This window comes from Balaenoptera ricei, chromosome 18 (assembly GCF_028023285.1).
Source record: "Balaenoptera ricei isolate mBalRic1 chromosome 18, mBalRic1.hap2, whole genome shotgun sequence".
Classification (NCBI taxonomy): domain Eukaryota; kingdom Metazoa; phylum Chordata; class Mammalia; order Artiodactyla; family Balaenopteridae; genus Balaenoptera; species Balaenoptera ricei.
In genome coordinates this window covers 69,031,858-69,053,517 of record NC_082656.1, presented here as the reverse complement: position 1 = coordinate 69,053,517, position 21,660 = coordinate 69,031,858, and the positions used below count along the sequence as shown (strand labels likewise).

The following is a 21,660-nucleotide window of genomic DNA, read 5'->3' as shown; positions in this document are numbered from 1 at the left end:
GGCAGGAGGAGCCCCGTGATAGGTGGTGTCCTGTTCCCTCAGAATCGGCAGTTCTCACCTGGCCCACGTCTCTCATGGCCACCCCACTTCCTGTGGTTCATGGTTTAGGTATCCCCTGAAATCATGCAAACTGCGCACATGGGCATTTTCCAGTGGACACGCTCTGTAGGTTTCACCAAACCTGCAGTGTTTCAGAGCCGCTGTCTTAGAGATTTTTCTGCCTTTTGCTGTCCATTCCTGACCTTATGTGAGCTGTGAGCCAAACTCCTGCATGACATGTGCACGAGATCCAGCGGTAAAGGAACTAGCCTGGTCTAGCTTCCTGACCCTTTTCCCCCCAGTGCTTAGGAGACGTAAAATATCATGGCGGCGGCAGCAGCACGGTTTTCTGTGTCAATCTGTGGGCTGTATCCACTCCTTCAAGGTCAGTCCCCTTCCAAACTTAGCAGTGCCTGATGTGACTTGCCCTGTGTCACAGGACAGGGTAAGGCCTGGAATGAGGTGGCTCTCAAGCCCTGGACTTCGCTTCTGTCCTCATTCATTCTTTTTCAGTCATTTGTTCACTTGTTAATGCATTCATTCCATCTTCAATAACTTGTATAATTTAATTTTGAGGTGGGGTTATTTTAAATGTTTTGCTTTAATTATGGTTAGCCAAGAGAGAATTCCTGGAACTCTTCTAACTCTTCTAATACTCAAAGCTTTCAGCATCCAGTGGATGCTAATGGATTCAACGTTAGCCAATCAGAAGGGGCTGGGCTGTCAAAGGCCAGTTTGACGATCACCGTTCATACCAGCTTAACACCAGCCCTGCCTATGATTTTACTGTCTCATCCTTATTAGTACATTTTGAATAGAGTTTTCAGATGTGTCCAGTAAAATAGCTCTGTGTCATAGATGTGACGATGTGAATTTTCTTCGTCTCCGTAACCCTGGGTGCAAGTCCCAACCTGGCTACTTTACAGCCGAGTGTCATTGAATTAATTTCCTCCTGCCTCTAAGCTTAAGCTGCCTCTTCTGTAAAATGGGGACAACATCTTGCTCATAGTTTTGAGATGATGCGTACGTAGTTTCCGGCACTTAACTTGGTGCTCATGTGGTGTTGGTGGTGTTCTAGAAACCAAGCAGAACGACCACAAGAAAAAAATCCCACCAGATCTCTGGTGTGGAGCACAGGCAGCCTGGTGAACCTGTGCAGGGTTTGTCTGTGGGCACAGAGGCCAAGACAGAATTGGTCCTCAGCTGTCGGCTGGGAGCTCTCAGACTCTCTCTGGCCTGGGTCGGATGTGTAAGATGCACGCTGGCTCCACCAGGCCCCCTCCTCAGGACTTCCTCCTCACAACCACGGCTTTGACAAGAGAAGTCAGACCTCTTTGTGACTCTAGGCAGTTTTCAGCAGGGGCCCCTTAACACTACACTCTTCTCCACGCCCATTCGCACACAGGTTCTCTCCTGTCTTAGCTCTCCAGCTGGGCAAATATTTGTCCTCCCACCCGGACAAACTCCGCTGTCCGTCAGTCCGTCCTCTGGCCTCCTCCTAAGCGCTCAGGCTGTGTCTCCTCCAGGAGAACCCATTAGCCTGGCCCTGCCTAAGCCTGCAAGTCATGACACTGCCTGGTGTCACCCACTGCTGCCGTGGCCCCGTCTTCGCGCTCTGCCACCAGCATCTTGGATCGCGGTGCCGGGCCCAGCGTCTCTGCACGCGGGCCGCCGAGCTGAGGTGTCGGCGCGGCCACTTCGCACCGGGGACTCTGGTCTGAAGGGCCGGGTGCAGGGCCGGCAGGCTGCACGAGGCAGCGTGTGAACAAGTGAAACTTGCTGAAGCTCAAAGGAAAAGAAAAAAGGTTGGACATGGTGTTATGACCCAGATTCTATTTTCATTTCCCAGGAATTGTTAATGGCCTTTGCTGGTAAGAGTATGGCGAACGAGACACTTCATATGTATTTCCCCATGCGTTTCCCCAGGTTGGAAAACAACACCCAGCAGAAGAGAGTGCGTGAAATAGCAATAGATATTGAGATTTGGAAACAAACCATTTATTTATAGAAAGGCCCGTTGTATAGATTCATACAGAATATGCTCAAGCACCCTCTGCATGTGAGGCATTGGTCCAGGCACTGGGGTAACAGCAGTGAATGAAACGGGTAAAACTCCTGCCTTAATAATGTCTATATTATAATTCAGTTTCTGTGACTAAAATGGAGACAAGTGGTTATTAGCTTCTGGAAGCAAAGAATGGAATTTCAAGGGGCCGTGAGAATTCCCTGTCAATCCAGTAGTTAGGGCTCTGCGACTTCATTGCCCAGGGCCCGGGTTCAATCCCTGCTGAGCCACTCGGCCAAAATAAATAAATACAGGGGACATAATTGTACATGTTGATAAAACCCGATTAAAGGTTCTTGAGACAGAACATCATCAGAAACGTTCAGGTTGTTCCTTGTTACTCACAGTGTGGTCCTTTGACCAGCCAGCATCAACATTACCCTGGGAGTTCTTAGAAATCAGGAATCTCAGACCTCACCCAGACAGAGCTCTTGAGAAGTTACATTTTAATCCAGGTGCCTTGGAGATTTTCATACAGATTATAGCTTAGAAGCATTGTTTTGTGTGTCTTGGGCTCTTTGTGATCAAACTTCACTTGGATGCACAGGAGGCTTCAAGGTCCTGGAACTTTCACCCCTGTGTTTATACATCGAACACGACTAGAGTGCTGGTGGACTCCGTAGTGATCAGAATTAATCTTTCCAACTGTGCCCCCGATTGACATGTACAAGATGGTCACTAAGTGGGTTCCAGGTCTTACTATATATCTCCCTTCAGGATGAGCCCCGTTTGAAATAATTCATTTCGTAGATTTGTTTTAGGTTTTTGTGTAAGAGTGTATCTGCACAGAAGCGTTCCTATTTTTAAAAAGAAGGTTGGAAAGCCAGTGCCTTTGTGGTGGTTTATTAGTAAACCCCACCTTCTGCCTTGCCCAGCACTTTGCATTTTGTTATAGATTGTGTGAGAAATGTGGTCCATGTTTACAAAGGGTGTATAATCTAGATGTAAACTCAAGACTAATATACATGAAAAGTAGTCAAACCACTAAATAGATTATACTATGATATGTTCTGAGAATGTACCCAGACCCCAGGTGGAATCTGGAAGCTTGCTGAAACAGTCCCTCACCAAACAAACTGTCAGAAAATCTATGCCTTTAAACATGAGAATCACTTATGTCTTTGCTGAGAGTGTGTGGAGTCTTCTTTTTGGCTCTCCTTGGATGTAGGGTTTCCTCAGTCCTCAGCTCTAAAAGGAAAAATGGAAGTTGGTGGCAAGCTCTGGGCAATAGCACAATGTATCAGCTGAAAGCACAGTATTATAAAAATATTTTTGTTAAAAAAGTAGTTGGGTGGAGGTTGGAGTGCAACTTCAGTAGCCTTAAGCAGCCCCAAAGGCTATTGCCATGTTTAAAAACAGTTTAACTATTAATGCTCAAAATAAAAAAGGTTAGTTTTGTTACTTAAAAGGGTAATTAGTAATTCGAAGATTTAACTGTACAATTTCCCCAACTAATTTTAGAAAGCAAGTCTCTTGTTGGACATGTGGCGCTTGTTCTAGTCTAGGCTTTTGGGTTGCTAGGGGCAGAATCTACACAAGTTAGTTCAGATGAGGAGACCTTGATGGAAAGGAAATGGGCATCTCCTGGAGCTGGAACGATGCTAAGTTTCCTGAAACTGAAGCTGGGAACTGGGGTCCTCATGGGAGCTGGGGCCATTGTCACAGGGCTCATGCCCAAAGCCACTTTGCCTCTGATCTTTGCCGGGTAGGGCGAGGCTGGTTCACTTTCCGGGCTTCTCTCCTGGCCTTGTATTGCTTGAGAGGGGAAATCGGAATGACTAGGTGGCCGGTCAGTGAGTTGGCTTCCCCTGGGGAGAGAAAAAATTAAAATTGCACATAATACATTATAGACTTGTTTCAGGCTTGTTCAGGTTGTTTTCTACTTCTGACTTGCCAAATGTGCCACACTGAATATCTTTGATGCACTCGTTAACTCCTGGGTATATGTTCCTAGAAATGGAATTTCTGGGTCAGAAGAGGTACACTCTTAGAGTTGTTTATACATACTGCATGTTGGTCCCCAATATCTTCCTATGTAGTACAGATGGGAGCGATGTGGGTATTCATTATACCCACATCTAAAATGTGACCTGGCCACCAGAATTTATCGTGATTGTTTGCTCTGTGCTTGGATATGCAAGATGGGAGAGGTGGTGATACCACTTTACCCTAAGGTAATCAAGCAGTACCTGGGGTATTGATTTTAATACTGGGCACAAGGCATTAACTGAGACTGTCCATCTGAGTCTGGACAAGAGGCAGAAACCAAGATAGGACACCGAGCTTTATGAGGGATCATTGAGGCACCAAGGAGTAGTTGCTGGAAAGGATATGATTCACTTCATTCAAGTATTTGAAAGGCTGTCATATCAAGAGAAATTAGGTTCACTTTGTGTGGTTATAAGGGCAGAATAAGCAGCACAGCTTGGATGTTCCAGGAAGGCAAGATTTGGTTTAATGTAAGAAAGCCCTGTTTAACAGAACGGTCTGAAAATGCATTGGGTTCCCCATGTTCACGTGAACTGCCCTTCCCTCTACCTCCCTGGAGATACTCCAGCAGGGGCCACGTGTCATTTGGGTGAAGAGTCATGGCATGTGTGTGAAGCGAATTCATCATTAGGATTTCATTTGGAGAGTTTTGAGAAAAGTTTAGTACTATGAGGCCATGAACTTGGAATCACACCTCTGGTTACAACAGTCTATTTCAGAGCCACGTGAAATATTCTGCAAACACCATTCGTTCTCTTAATATTTCTTAGTGCAAAGAAGTAACTGTTGAGGACTTCCCTGGTGGCGCAGTGGTTAAGAATCCACCTGCCAATGCAGGAGACATGGGTTTGATCCCTGGTTTGGGAAGATTCCACATGCCCTGGAGCAACTAAGCCCATGCGCCACAACTACTGAGCCCGCGTGCTGCAAGTACTGAAGCCCACGCGCCTAGAGCCTGTGTTCTGCAAGAAGAGAAGCCACTGCAAAGAGAAGCCCACGCACCACAACGAAGAGTAGCCCCCGCTCACCACAACTAGAGAAAGCCCTTGTGCAGCAATGAAGACCCAAGGCAACAACCCCCACCAAAAAAACAAATAAATAAATAAAAAGAAGAATAAGAAGAAGTAACTACTGAACTTTTTGATCTCACATTTTCTATACTTAGCTCATTGGTGAATGAGAGTTTAGTTTTTTGATGATCTTTGACATTCTGTTCAGTTTCTGTAGTTGCTACGAGGGGAGATGGGTTTTTCTCATTGTTTTTGCTTTGCTTGTATTTTATACTCTTTGCCAACCCTTGGTCTCTTAGACATTATGACTCCCACATCTGGTGAATGGTAAAGGGGTGGTTGACACATACTGTTCATCCCTGAGTAGCCAATATCTCTTTTAACACTTTCTAAGACAAATTGTACTTGTTTCCAAATTCTGCCTACGTTAAAAAGTTGTATTTTTCCATTGAAGAAATCACAAGAATTTAAACTATGTCTTTAACATTTTTTTTTTTTTAATTTTTATTTATTTATGGCTGTGTTGGGTCTTCGTTTCTCTGCAAGGGCTTTCTCTAGTTGCGGCAAGCGGGGGCCACTCTTCATCGCGGTGCGCGGGCCTCTCACTATCGCGGCCTCTCGTTGCGGAGCACAGGCTCCAGACGCGCAGGCTCAGTAGTTGTGGCTCACGGGCCCAGTCGCTCCGCAGCATGTGGGATCCTCCCAGACCAGGGCTCGAACCCGTGTCCCCCGCATTGGCAGGCAGACTCCCAACCACTGCGCCACCAGGGAAGCCCATATGTCTTTAACATTTTTTGACATGTATATTCCTTATTTGGGCATTGCTGCTTTGAGAAGGTAAAAAATAACTAAATGGGCCACGATATGCATGAGAATATGTGGGGAAATTGCACATCTGATTTTAATGTTCCTAAAGCAGAATTGATTAAATGATTCCCATCTTCTTGCCCCTCGAAGTGTGATCTGGGAAATAGCAGAAAGGGGGTCACCTGACAGCTGGGAAAAAATGCAGACTCTCTAGCTCCACCCAACACTCCTGAATCAGCAAGTGTATTTTAACAAGTGGACCTTCCTACAGTGTCTGGTAGACTTTCCGAGGTGACATGATGCTGCAGAACCTGAGGGGAATAGTCATTATCTCACCTTGGTGGTTGAGCACCTGTTAACTCACCGGGCATTGTGACTGGCTTCTTTCACCTGCACGAGCCCATTTAATCCTGAGAATCACCTTCTAAAGCAGGCATTCCTAGAGGCTCCGAAAATTTGTCCCTGGTCCTCCAAAGGTGTCACTAAAAGTCAGTTTCCGGAGTCTGTATTTCCTACACCTGAGACAGGAGAATTGAGGCCCGGCCTGTAACGGCCTGGCCTGGCCAAGGGCGAAAGCCTCCAATGTCTGCAGCTCCCGGCTTGGGCGCACCCTGTGCCTCCGGTGAGCCAGGCGCCCTGTGGAGGGCGGCCCAGCCGGCCCAGCCCGGCAGCGGAACCTCAGCGCCCAGCCTCTGCTCATTCAGGGTCCAGCTGGGGCTTGGTGTGAAGGGCCTCGGGAGGAAGTCACCTCTGACAGAGGTCAAGAAGAGCACCTAGAGGTCCCACATCTCACCTGCAGGCTGGCCTCCTGGAGCCTTCATTACAAAAGAAATTCAGGGGCCTAGATAAACACATTTCTCAGGAGTTGCTACCCCAAAGTAGGCTGTGTGCGTGCCTGCGTGTGTTGTTACTTCAGTGCCTTTGAATTTAATCATTAAACAGACCAGATATTTATTACAAATTAGTTCTCATCTTCCAATCCTGCAGCCTTCAGAGTGTACTGTTTTGGTGAATTTTGAGAAGGGAAATAAAAGCAATAAGAAATGATCTTTTAGTCATCAAGTAATATTTGTTTTCCTGCTTCCATCCCTCTGGTCTTCTTGGATGCTTAAGCATGAGTCGTGTGTTCTTTCACACTTCGTGTGCCTCTGAAAACAACTTATTGCCCTGGTAGTAATCGCACAGCTTGGAAATTGGAAGAATCCCAAATTTCCCAAAATGTAAGGTGCTCTGCACCATCCTGGGGATTAAAAAATTGCAGAGAGGTTGTAATTAGTTTTCTTTTTTTTTAAAGTATCTCTTAGCAAAATTAATTCTGATAAATCAAAGTTAATGTAACGATTAGGAGTAATTTATGAATTTTAAATTGTTCACCGCCTCTAGCACTTGAAGTCTTAAATAGGATGGATGTAAAAGGACGAAACATTCTAAAATCCACCAACCCTTCCTGATACTTCCACAAGATCTTCTCCCCCCCACCTTTAAAAATAAGGGCCAAAAATTTCAACTGCCCACTCACTGCCATTGGTATTTTAATATCTCTTTAGGTAACGTCTATTTTTTTTCTTTACCACTGACATTGGCTTATTTCATATGACTCTCTAATATATTAAATACATATGCATTTAAAATATTGTTTTGATTTGTTCATGAATTGTTTCTCTTAAAGGGCCTGTCTGGGGAAATGAGTAATTTCTCATATCCTGTTCTTGCAGGAAGAATTTTGAATCGTTTCTCCAAAGACATTGGGCATATGGATGACTTGCTGCCCCTGACATTTCTTGATTTCATCCAGGTAACGTAACGGTCATTTCAGAGTTCTCACAGCGCAAAGCAAAGTGCCTGTTTTTCAAGGCCTTTTCACAGGGACTGAGATGGGCCTTTCAGCCTGACTGTGTTATCTTAATTAAGTGAAAGGTGTGGTTGTGATCGGGAGGCTGAGTTAACATGAGTGACACCTGCTGTAGGAGTGGCTACACAGTCAAGGTGGGTTCGAAGCAGCAACATGCTTGGTAAGTGGTTCTCCCGCTGCCGTTCAGGTATCTGGCGTGGATTCCCTTTACTGTGAGTGAGCACATTTCACAACAGAGAAACAATCACCTCTCATGGTAGCCTAGATTAACTAAATTATGCATCGGATTACCACAAAGGACAAATATTTACTGCACCGTTTTGTTTTTTTTTTGTATAAAGCCAGGTGTGGTTACTTACAAAGAAAAGATTAGTAATAATGTGAAAATAATACTTTAACAAGGACAATAGAGAGCAGCTATGGAAGATACAAAGCCTTTAAAAGCAAGTACCTTTAAGCCAATAATTTGAGTAAGGGATCAAAGTCATCTCAGAAGATGTCTTTTTTGTTTTTGTCGACAGCTTTTCTTTTAACACATTGATTGCTCTGTCTTAAGGTGTCTTTAAAAAAACAAACCCTTCAATCCCACAGAAATACCTTCTACACAGCCTTTGTTTTGTCTGTGGACTTGGAGTTTCTAAAGAATGGTGTTAGGTCATCTGAGCTCTAATCTCATTGAGTACTGTTGTGCGTTTGGGCTGTTTTTCTCTGTTGTTTAATTCTGTCTACTTTTAAGTGATTCAGGCTGAGGGGACTTTCTTTTTCATTTCCAAGTGTTTTGGACATCAAAAAGCATTTATCAAAAGGTGTATATTTTCTAAAATCCCAGCTGCTGCTACTAATATTGATACTTCCTAAGTTTGAAGCCTTTTCACTTTCCCTAAGTGCCAGTTAACATGAACCCATTTTGAGACCAGGAAGGAGAAATGCTGCGGTTATGGCTTGATGCTCCCCATGCCCCCATTTTTTATTTCAATGCTCAAGTGCTCTTTAAGTCAAAACTTAGGGTCTCTCCTGGAGCCATTTTTATAAAAGGAGCCACAGATACTTAATTTGGAAAATCAGCTATGTCAGAAATATCAGTAATAGGCCTGAGATTATTGTAGCCATTCCTGTTAGTCACAAAGAAATGTGCCAATGAATGTAGACTATGGGCAGAGGCCTCCACTGTTTACCAATGTGAAGTAAGCTGTGATTTAGAGGCAGAGTCTTACTGTTCTTCTTTTTAACCCGAGGGACAAGGGTCTAACTTAATCTTGGTGAAACGTAAATACCAGTAGTTCCAATTAGCTGATTTCTTGAATCTAATTGCAATAGTAAATCTCAATATTATTGTCTTCAAGAAAGGAGTTTTTGTATAAAGGATGACTCAGTTATCAATTATGATAAAGGTCTATTGTCACTTGTTTTGTTTCCAGGTGTCTTTAAGAAGGCTCCCATAATCCCTTCAGGAAGAAATATTTTCTCCTTTGAAAGATAGTATTAGTTAAATATAAAAGCCCTGATCCCTGCCATTGTTGTTGATTCTTTGAGAGACATTTCCCAACATTCATTGTTTAAATGGTTGTCGGGAGGAATCAGGTGAAACTTAATAAACGATGCAGTAACCGGTTCATCTTACTTTGTGTGCAGAAGCCTTCCTCCAGAGGATTTGCATTCAATGAGTGGGGTTTTGACGAGGTATCACTGGGATCATTTTGAAGTATTTGGACCTGTTGCTATATTAGCAAGCAAAGATTTTTATTAAAGCCACAAAAATGAAGTTAACCTGCCCTCAAAGAAAGGCCAACAAAAATCAAAATGTAAATTGATTTTTTTTTCCTCTTTTTTTTGAATTTGGATAGGACACTGTAAAGACGAAAAGAACCCAGTGGTGATCTGGGACTCTTAATGGAATCATGTAAACTTAAAATAAACACTATTATGGTAAGCACATAGAATGAAAACTAATTTTCCAAATCAAATACATTATATTCAATTCATTTTCCCCAATCAACCAAATGTTTAAAACCTGTTAGTTATAACAGCAATCTTCTGGAAATTAATTAGAAGCCTATTAGCTCTGCTAGCTGAGCTGAACCGAATGAAGAGGGTTGCTCGTTACATTTCTAAATAGGCTCCCGAATTAAAGCAAAGGAAGGTCAAAATGACAATCAGCTTGACTCACCTTATGGCTTTGCTTAAGAGGTGGATCTATTTTTTTTTTTTTAAGGAGTTAATTTTTTTTTAAGGAAATTTTATCCACTTGGACTCAGTCCTCTAATTTAAAAAGTCAGGATAAAAGGTATCCTGAATATTATCTTTGTTAACAATAACACCCTCTCAAGTGCATAGCAATCTGAAATGGAAGCGACTTTTAGGTCTCTTGTCTGGCCCATCAGCTTCTCTGAAGAGTTTTGTCATCCCCTTTCCGAACTGAGATAGAAAATTTCTTGTGTGCCTTTGATTTTAATGTCATTAGCAAAACGGGCCGCTGACATCAGGAGACCCTGGGTTTTAATGTCTCTCATCTGATTCTTAGGGTCAGAATCCTAATGACTAGCAGCTCTTCCTCTGCTCAGGGAAGTTCACAGAACATGAGTCCTTCTAAACCCAACAGCTGACTTTAGAAAGGGTTGGGAATTTCCGTATCAAGAAGTTAACCTTGGTTTGATCTTGCGGTCCTTCCTGATCTACATGTCATCTCTTATTCTTGAGCCAGAAAGACCTTGGCAGGATTTATAGTAACAAATAGAATGCAGATCAACATTCAAAGCTTAGATATCTTTCCACTTTTCAGAATATTAAAACCAACACTGACATGTTTAATGTTTGTTTCTTACTGAAGATAAGCATGTGATAATACTTTTCAGGAGAATTAAAATCAAACAGATACAGAAATAATGTCATTACACTTATCCATGGTAACTTTTTAATCCATAGCATGCGTGTTTCATTACTTTATCTGTAAGACAATGATAATTTTGTTGGTTTTGTAAGTAAGAGTTCAGAAATATGGACCATTGGCCTAGAATATAATTGTGTCTCCAGTTAAGTCTGATGCTGATGGATTGAAGAAAGGGAGCTGAGACAGAGCCCTCATAATGGGGGAGGGGGTGTAGTCCCATGAAGGAAGTCGGAAGTCAGATTTTATTATTCCACTAACAGAGTGACTGAGATGAGAAAATTCTGTTTAAAATGTGAGCAAGTTCGCTGGCCACATGGAAGGTATTTACTTAACTTTGTCCCTTGGACTTCAACAAATGATTTGTATTTGTGTGAACATTTGTGGGGTTTTGTTTGCTCTTTGTTTTGTTTTTGGTTTCATTTAGTGATTCATACCCATGCTGATGGGAAACAGTGACACAGCTCATTTTGAAATGAGTGTAATTTACTATTGTGCAACATTCCAGTGAGAATTCCAGAGGAACAGTGGGGTTAACGTGTGGGATTTGGGAACCTGAGCTGACAGAGTCATGGAACACGAGCGAATGAAGAGAGACCAATTTTTGACTGGCGAGGCATTTTGGAAGCGTAGGCCAGAAATGAGGGAATTTTTTTTTAACATATCATAGGAAATAAATAATTTATACAAAATAACAACAGTCTGCAGGTTGTCTCAGGGTTGCCTTGGGCTTATCAGATAAGTTAGCCAGTGGCTGGCAGTGCGCATCTGGCTTATGAAAGTGTTGTTCAGACACATTTTGTTTGTTTGCTTTTTCAGAAATCATAACAGCTTTGAGTATTAACAATATTTTAAAAACCAAGTCATCTGTCAATCCCGAACATGGTTCTTCACTCATGAAAACTAAATATCTTTATGAAAATAGGGTTGAAATACAAAGTATAAAGGCCATATAAACCTCGTATGTGAGAAATCGATGAGGGAGAATTCTTTGAATAGGACTTTGGCCTTCAAAACATAATGTATTTGAATAAACATAAACAAACAAACAAACAAAACGTGGTCACTTAAAATTCACATTCTTAGGTGTATGACTTGACTTCCTAATGCCACAGCGTAAATACCAGCAACATAAATATAGCCTCTCACTTTCTTAAAACAGTGATTGATTTAATTAATAATGGTACCATATATACATAATATTTATGTTTCAGTAGTATTTAAATTTAAAATTTAATTTTATTAAGGATTAAATTAATTCTTAATGATCATTTTAATAATACAGTAAATTTGTACTATTTGCTGGGCAGTTGTATTGTTTTGTGAATGTATTTGCAACTAGAAATATAATGGAAAATCTTGAAGTTTCTCTCAAACGAATTATTTCCATTGCATACTTGTGATGTGTGGATTTGTAATTTGTTCAATATTTCTCTTTCCCACAACATGTCTTCATTTTTGGATTGTTTGCAACAGTCTTTTATCGGGCTTCTATTATGTGCTAGGGATGTGGGGATGAAAAAGGTAAAGCCTTTGTCTTCGTTCATCGGACAGGCATTCATTTGAGTGTGTCACGTGTGCTAGGCACCATGCAGGGCTTGGGAATGTGGAGTTGAATGAAATCTAATTCCCGTCTTCCTTGAGGCACACTCTCCTGGGAGAGACAGATCGAAAGTCAGCAAGTACTGTGCTGTGTGGTAAGTTACAACAGGAGTATACTGGATAGGAGACTGGATAAGGCTTTAGTGTGAGACAAATCTGATTTCCACACCCAGATCTTCCTTGACATTTTTGGACCTCCAGGTGGAAGCATCCTGTACTTAATTGGAAGTAGGAGTCTGGTGTTTGAAAGAGAGACCTGGGATGAGTATGGCACCTGTGTATTCTTTACTGAGCAGGTTAAAAGCTGAATCTGTGAAAATGGATAAGATTGCCCAGAGAGAGAGTGAAGCATTTCAGGAGCAAAGATCCTTATGGAAACCTTTATATTCAGAGAGAAAGCAGAGAGAGATGGGAAGCAGAGGAGACACACAATGAACAGCAAGGAAGAGAGGAGGAAATAGGTTGGGGAACCTAGGAAGGACGGGCCTGTTCAACGCAAAGGAGAAGTTAAGTCCCTGGAAAGTTGTCGGTTGATTTGGAATCAGGGCGTCTGGTGACCAGAAGAGCAGGTTTCAGGTGTGAGGAGGCCCCATTGCAAAGGGCTGAGAATGGAGGAGGCGTGGAGGAAGCTGAAGTGAAGGCAGGCTACTCCTGGAAGGAGTTTGACTGAAACAGGAGAGAGGCCCGTCCGGAATGTAGGGTCTGCGGAGGAGTTGCTGGTTGGGTGTTTGGTTTTGGGGTTGGGGGTGTGTGGTGGGTAATATTTTCCTCTGTCCCTCCTTCCCCCCAACAAACAGGGATTAGCGTTGAGGCCCTGAAGTCCAGGGGTGAGTCAGGCAGGAACCCTCCCCTCCAGGCCCCCAAGGGGAGGGAGACACCCAGAGATTCACCCCTTGCCGCCTTCGGAATCCTAACTGTGGCAGCGCCCTGGAGGAAGTCCTGGAGGGCTAACTGGGTGTGGGGCTGGAGGTAGTAAGGGAGCCTGGTCCAGGAGGTGGGCGTGGCTTCTAGAAAGCGACCTTTGATCCCAGGTGAGAGGAAACAGCCTCTGTGGATGGTGGGGCAGGAGGGGCTGCTGGAAGCCTCGTCCCAATGGGCAACAGTCTTTTCTGTCTGTCACCAGCTGAGAGTGGTATTGGCAAGGGCCTTGAAGGGGGTTTTTCAGTTCTGGTTTGTTTTAAAGGATGTAGGTAGTGCCAAGTGCGTTCAAACTCATTATTTTAAAAAAATTTATTTATTTATTTATTTAGGCTGCTCCGGATCTTAGTTGTGGCTCGCGGGATCTTCGCTGCGTCATGCAGGCTCTTAGCTGGGGCATGTGAACTCTTAGTTGCGGCATGCATGCGGGATCTAGTTCCCTGACCAGGGATGGAACCCAGGCCCTCTGCACTGGGAGCGCAGAGTCTTACCCACTGGACCACCAGGGAAGTCCCACAAACTCATTTTTGATGATTCTGCTCATCCTTGGGTATATTTGATAAACCTTGAAATATACTTTGATCATTTCCATTTTTATTTTCATTCTAAAGTATTTATTCCATATACTTTTTCTCATCTAGTTCTTTCTCGTTCCCTAAAATGAAATCTCAGATAATTCATTTAATATTTTGTAATTACACAAAACACCTGCTTTGTGTTATTTCTTTGTTTCTTCTGTCTTTCCCTTATGAGTACTGTGTTGCATAGATTAACCTGCCCACGATCCTCTAAGATCAGATACCTTTATCATTTTTGCTTCAAATGCCCAAATAATTGCTTATTTCAGAAGTTAAGTTTGCTTTTTCACTGAGATGCAGACTAATATATCATAAAAGGGTGAGACCCTTGAAGGGAAGGGGTCATCGGCTTCCAGGATCCCTGAGCCTGGCCGTGGAGCACGCCTGACACTGGAGCGGGACTCACACCCTTTCCCACGGTGCAGTTCCATCTTGGAACACACAGCTAAATAGATTTGTTTCGCTTTCTTTGCCAGTGATTTGTTATGAAGGAGCCCAGGCCTAGAGAGTAAAATTGAAATTTCCTAGTCCTTAAATCTAATCTCCCTGCAGTTCCTGGAAAGAAAGTTTACATGCCTGATGGACTGGCTGTTGATCTACTGGTTTGTCTCTCTCTGTGTGTGTGTGTGTGTGTGTGTGTGTGTGTGTGTGTTTGCGTTTGCACATCTTTAGCCCATTCTCAAATGGACCCTCTCAATGCTTCAGTTTTTAAGGGACCAGAAAAAGTCTCTCTTCCACATTAATGAAGCTTTTCTTGACCACTCTATTCTGCAATAAAACAATGTCCATCCCTTCCAGAAAAGAAGAGACCCTGTAACAGGAGGCTGATTGCCTCTAGATGGGACGGCAGATTCAGCAACTGCTCTTTTTCGGTTAATCCATTTCTTCATTTTCACCTCCTCCTGCATCACATCATCTCTCCATTTCCTCTGTAACATATGCTTCCGGTGTCTGCCTCCGGGGTGCCTACACTCCCTGCTCCAGTCCTCAACCTCGTTATGTTTCTTCCAAATCCATTGTGACTCTTCCCAAACTTGTTCATGCTACTTGCCCTTGTTGTATCATCTTAACTGTAAATCTCTGGATTCCAAATGGAAGAGTTGTTTGTCTGGCAAGTTGGATACTTTGGAAGGAATTAATAAAGGCGTCACTTAAATAAAAAAGGTGTCGATGAGACAACAGATGAGTGCGGGGGAGGGATGAATTGGAGAAATATAGGAGAATTCTGTGCTGAGAGTTTCAGAAGTGTTTTAGAAATTGTAGATGATGCGTTACAGATGTGATTTATACAAGAGGAACTCTTGACATGATACCTGTTTGTGCTGTTAAATTATACCAGAACATTAAGATTTTGTATTATTCTAGAGTTGACTAACTATTCAGATTGTAGCAGTTAAGGGGGCATTTTCTGTAACGCTGCCTGGAGAGACTGGGGATGGCTTCCCGTTGATTCCTGAACCTCATGTAGAGATGGAGGATGCAGAAATGGCAGGGAGCCCAGGAGAGTGTAGGATGTAGGCGGGGGCCAGCATACTGTAGATAGCTGGATTGTGAAGCTTGGGGGTCAGTCATCGAAGGAGATAAAGATGGAGAGGCCCAGTGGGACAGATCACAGGGTAACTTGTGTCTCAAGCACAGGAATTTGGTTTGGAGTGTTGGATAGAAGGCTACAGAGAGGAAGAAGAGACCACCAGAAGGACAGGGTTTTGCCAACACAGGGAAGACAGGACGAGGCACTGGCTCGTCCAGGTTTATCTTTGGGACATCCAAGTCGCAATGCCTTGTGTTTCTAATGAAAACCCTGGATTCTTAATAGGGGTTCCACACTGCAGGACAGTCCATCTCCTCAGGTGATGGCATTATTATCCCCATATCCTAACAGGGGAATTACAAGTTTGTACACCGTTAGTTTGACTCTTATAGTTACCAGATATGTTGCCTGTCCAGTTGAATTATAGTTATTGGCCAAATTGGAGCTGTTCATCACTCCAAAGCAAGAAGGAAGTCAACGTTAAAAAAAAGCCAATTGATGTGGTATATTTAATGTGATTCTACCTGAGGATGTAAGAGCCCTGAAAATGTTTTTTTCCCAGTGTTCTTTGTTCTCTAGGAAAAACTTGATGTTTTAGTGGTGTGATTGTGCTATTGTATTATATACTGATTATATGTTAAGGGATAATCGTCTGTGATGTCAGTAGCTTTAAGGAGTGCTGAAGTGGGGAGCCCCGCAGTCTCCCTTTCCAAGCTTGAATCCTAGCTCTCTCCCTCTCTCCCACAAAGCTACACTTTCCTTCTCTGTAAAATAGAGAAAATATTACCAACTTCATAAAGTTTGTTGGGAAGACATAATGAAGTCAATAAAATTCTAACTACATGTTAAGTGCTAAATAATGGCTAGTTATTTTTGAAATAACACATATATTTTTAATTAGGAAAAATAGTCCAATAACAGCATTATGTTACAATAAAGTAATTGTTACAGACAGTTTCCAGGTCCATCTATATCACCACATGAGTGTGTGCCACAAAGATTCTCGGTTTGTAATCCTGAAGAATTTAATGGACACTTTCAAATGTAGACTTACAGGGGGAGAAAAAGTTGTTTTCTAAATAGACCATTGAGTACTAAATATATCCATACAATTTCGGAAACTTCAAGATCCCTGATAACATTGAGTAAGGAGTCAGAATTATTCCAGAATTCTTTCCATTAAAACGTCCACTTTCAAGAAGTCTTCCAATAGAAAAATGAGTGAGCGACCATGACCAGTAAGATTCGGAAGGTTGGATTTAGGCATATTAATTAATAAAATTTGGGACCTGCTGTGAGCATGCAAACTTGCACACAGCAAAATGCTGTAATTTATTGAGGAAAACTGAATTGCAAAACCTTTGCTCCTCACACATCCCTAATCCACCCAAAAACAAAACAAAACAAAACACAGCAGCTTGGCTGAGCTTAAATAACTGACTTTTCATATCCTTTCATGGACACAAAGGGCTAATCCTGAGGCTACTTGAGCCACCAATGCTGGCAGTGGTGGGGACCACCATGGAACGTGTCATTCCCTCCTCACCACACACAAAACACATTGACTGAAGCTTTATGAAGTGAAAATGCCCAAGAAAAAGAAAATGTGAAGGAGGTGTTCTCAGTCATTTCTTTCCAGAGGGGGGAGCGCAAAAGAACAAGCTGCTGCATCTGGATATTGAGAACAAAGCAAGCCTGAGACCAGGGCATAATAGGGTTGGGTCACTTGCTTTTATAGAAGCAAAGAGTGGAACTGCCTTTGCTTGTCTCAGTACCACTGACCCTTGCATTTCATTGTGCAGAGATGTCAGGGAAAGTGTGTAGAAAGCATTCCAGCCTCTTTCACTGAACAATGACTTTGTCATTTTGAGATTTCTGTGGTGTGTTGACCCTTTCCCCACCCCCTCCCTCAAATCCCCATTGGACAAAAGAGATTGTTAGTTAGGCTGCCTTGCCCTGTTTGAAAGATCTCTGTTTTTCGGACTCTTTAAAAGTAAACTCATCCATTTTAACTGAATCACAGCATTTTCCCGCTTTTAAAATCAACAGAAGCGTTTTAGTTTGGAATTTGCAGGGATGGGATACTCCCTGAAAACGCTAGTCCCAGAGATAAAGATTCATGCACACTGCCAAGTTAAAGTGGGTTTCCTTTTTAATAGAAAGGAGAATTGATGATATTGGTTACTGGAAATATTTACAAACACTTGACCCTCGGGTTTCAGAGATTAAGGTGATATGCTTCACACAAGCCCACTCATATGCTCCGTTTACCTTTCTTTTTAATGAAAGATCAGACGGCGGGTGGGTTTTTCCAGCTTGATAGTTAGCACACTTAGAAATCAGCAGTGCCAGCATCAGCCTGGTGACAGTTAATCAGCGGGGACCTTCCTAGGCTGGCAACCAAGTGTTCCATTTTGTCTGTCCCAGCATGTGTGGTCCAATGATAAGGTTTATAGTTTAACCAGAAGCTAATTAAGACCTAAAGAAAAAAAAAAATAAGGACCCCATTTTTATCAAGCCTTGCGGTGGTATTCAGAGCATAGAACTTTACATTGTAGCATAATTGGACGATGTCCATTACAAAACTATAGTGGCCCTTCACAGTGCTTTCTCTCCCTGCCATCTTGTATCTTTAGGAATGATCAAATGGACTGTTGTTCCTAGGGAGAGGAAAATGGCAAAACATTTACTCATGTTGAGCACCTTTAGAGTCTCTATATGCTCTTCTTGAGTATATTTCTTCAATTCTATCTACCAATGTATTTTCTTGATAAAATTAAGAAGAACGGGTGAGCTGGAGAACTTCCTTCATTTTTATGAAAACCTCGTCCTTGCTATTTTATGCATGGATATATGTCTTCAATCTGATGTGGAGCGTGATTAATTATAATCTATTTGTCTTGTGGTTGCTCTCTGCTTGTGAGTTTTGTTTCTTGCAACTCTTTCTCTGGGTCTTTTGATTTAGTTTTCCCTGATTGTTATCTGCATCCAGTTAGGAAGCAGATAGGGCAGCTCTAGCATTGAAGCTAAGGGCAGCATCCTGTAGGAGATATGTCACATGGGGCTCAGGCACCCCGCTGGTTACCGTTATCTCCCACATGTGTCCCCCAGCCTGCCTTTCCCAGTGCACCCAAGGTAATCAACACATGAAATTATGATTGTGTATTTAACACATTGCCAACACCTGCCTGAGCATAACCGAAGGTACGGGAATTGGATTCTGGTGTCATCATGGCTGTCGTTGCTGTGTTTTTCTTTTTCTTCTTGTTGTTGTTTGTCTTTTTGTTTTGTTTTGTTTTGTATGATTTGGCTGCTCTGTGGGGCTTACAGCATCTTAGTTCCCCCACCAGGGATCGAACCCATACCCAAGCAGTGAAAGCACTTGAGTCCTGACCACTGGACCGTCTTTTAATCTGTTTTTTAAAACGTATTTATTGATTTTTTGAGGTATAGTTTACGTACGATGAAACAAGCAATTTTTCATTTTTTTGGTTAATGAGCTTTGATAATTGTTTACATCCCTTTGATTACCACAAAAGACAAAATGTAGAGCATTCCCGTGACCTCAGAAAGTCTCTCTTGCCCCTCTGCAGTCAGTTTCCACACCCCCGCAGTTATCCGAGATTTCTGTCGACATAAATCAGTTTTCCTGTTCTTGGGCTCCATATATAAATGGAATCAACATAGTACAGGTTTTGCTGTGATGCCTTGTTTTGCTTAATGTGTTTTCAGGATTTTCAAGATCCATCCATGTTGCTCCTTGTTTCAGTGGTTCTTTTCTTTCTTTTTCCTTTCTGAGTCATTCCATTATATGAAGATACCACAATTTATTTATCCATCCTCCAGTTGATGGATATTTGTGTTGTTCACAGCTTTTAGCAGTGAACCTTCTTGGAGAAGTGTTTATACGGGCACAAATTATCATTCTTCTCAGCTCTATTTTAGAGGAATGATACAAGCTCCATGTACAAGTGGAATTGTTGGGTCATAAAGTAGGCGTTTGTTAACTTTAAAAAAAATTACCATAAAGTTTTTCAAGATAGTTGCACCATTTTTACAAACCCGCCAGCAATATATGGGAGTTCTGGTTGTTCCACACCTTAGCAATTTTTGCAGCACTTAGTATTATCAGTCTTTGTGATTCAAGTCTTTCTGTGCATGACTACTCTCATTGTGGTGTCAATTTGCATTTTCCTGATGATTAATGATATTGAGCTCTTTTTCATGCATGCTTACTGACTATTTTTTCCAGTTATTCTAGCCACATTTGTTTAAAAGACTTTAATGGATTGAATTGGCACCTTGATTAAAAATCATCTGACTGTATGTGAGCAAGTCTGAGTTTGTATACTTTATTTTGTTCGATTGATCTGTTTATCCTTGTACCAGTACTGCAGTCTTAGTTACTGTTCGTTTTAGTAAGACTTGAAATCCTCTGGTTTAAGTCCTCTAACTTTGTACTTCTTCCTTAAGATTGTTGTGATCATTCTAGATCATTTACTTTTCTGTATAAATTTTAGAAGCCTTTTAATTTGTTTTCAATGAAAGCCTGCTGGAATTTTGATTAATATTTTCTTTTAGCTATAGATCCATTTGAGGAGTGTCTGAGTTTAACACTATTGACTCTGTCAATTATGTCTGTGGTACATCTCTACTTATTTAGGTCATGTTGAATTTTAGAAGTGTTTTGTAGTTGTTACAGAAATCTTATAATCTTTTGGTTAAATTCATTCCTGAATATTTGGTGTCTTTTGATTGTATTTATGGGATTGTTTTTAATATCACTTTCCAATTGCTTGTTGCTGATGTATAGAAATACAGTTGATTTATTTGTGAATCCACTTTGCATTTCCTGGACGTGGTTTTTCTTTTTTAATCTTGTAGAATTTTCTATATCCACAATCATGTTAGCTGTGAATATTAACAATTTTACTTCTTCATTTCCAATATTTGTTAGTTTTATTTCCTTGCTGTGGCTAGAGGTTTGAGTACAATGTTGAAAAAAGGTGACAATACATTCTTGTACTCTTAAGATAAAATCTTTTAATATTTTTCCATCAAGAATGATGTTAACTGCAATTTTTTAGGTAGATTGAATGTTTCCTTTAATTCCTAAATTCCTGAGAATTTTACTGTTTTTAAAATCAAGAATAGGTGTTAAAATTTGACCAATGTTTTTCTACATTTCTTCAGATAATTATATTATTCACCATTAATCTTTTAATGTGGTATATTATACCGATTGATATTTGCAGGTTAAATTAACCTTATATTCCTAGAATAAACTCCACTTGGTCCTAATGTGTACCATATATTTTTTTTTTACATATCATTGTATGCAATTTGTTAATGTTTTGTCAAGAATCTTTGTATCTGTTGTTCATGAGGCATCTTGGTTCATAATTTGCTTTTCTTTAAATGTTTTGCCAGGTTTTGGTATCAGAGTTATGCAGTCCTCATAAAAAGACATGGGAAATGGATATTTTTGTTATGGTCTTTTTTTTTTTAGCTGCACCTTGCGGCTTGTGGGATCTCAGTTCCCCAACCAGGGATTGAGCCCGGGCCAGGGCAATGAAAGCCCGGAATCCTAACCATTAGGCCACCAGGGCACTCCCATGGTCAGTTTTATGTGTCAATTTGACGAGGCTGTATTCCAGTTATTCAGTCAAAAAGTAGTCTAGGTGTTACTGTGCAGATGTTTTATAAATATGATTAAAGTGCATAATCAGTTGACTTTAAGTAAGGAATGCTATCTTAGGTAGTCTTGGTGGGCCTGATTCAGTCTGTTGAAAGGACTTAACAGTTAAGGCTTCCCTGAATAGAAAGAAGTTCTGCCTGTGGATAACAGCATTGGCTCCTGCCCAAGAGTTCCAGCCTATCGTTTGTGACAGCTGGCCCTGTGGATTTCTGACTTGCCTAGCCAAGTTTGATTGTGAAATACTGCTTTTTTTATGTTGTTAGATTAAGTTTATTGGTATGTTGTTTAGTGTTCCTATGACAGTTTGGATTGTAATTTTTTTTCTTTTAATGTGTTTGTGTGGTTTGTATATCATGATAATGCTGGAGTCAAATTCCCTGGAAGAATTTGGTAAAACTTTTTTCACAATCTACTTGTGAAGCCCTATAGACCTAAAGTCTTTTTTTGGTGGGAAATTTTCGTATTATGGAGTCAGATTCTTAAATTGATATGGAAGTATTCAGATTTTCTGTTTCATATTATGTCAGTCTTTGTATGTGGCTTTTCAAGAAATTTGTTGTTTGCATTGTATTTTTAAGTTTATGAGCACGATGCTCATTATGTCCCGTTTTTAGTGCCTGTGATGTCTCTTGTGTTATTCTCTTTTAATTCACGTTAATGGTAATCCCCCCCTCCTTTTTTTTAAAA

At 41.4% G+C, this 21,660-nt stretch overlaps 1 protein-coding gene across 6 annotated transcripts in view; it reads left to right on the top strand.

Annotated features, from left to right (window-relative positions):
• The window catches only part of ABCC4 (ATP binding cassette subfamily C member 4), a 235,802-nt gene that overhangs the window by 144,864 nt on the left and 69,278 nt on the right, over positions 1 to 21,660 (top strand). For all 6 annotated transcript variants that reach the window (XM_059903361.1, XM_059903360.1, XM_059903366.1 and 3 more), the window contains exon 20: positions 7,626 to 7,705. In XM_059903361.1, the coding sequence (XP_059759344.1) occupies positions 7,626 to 7,705 (80 nt within the window). The remainder of the gene's footprint in view (positions 1 to 7,625; positions 7,706 to 21,660) is intronic.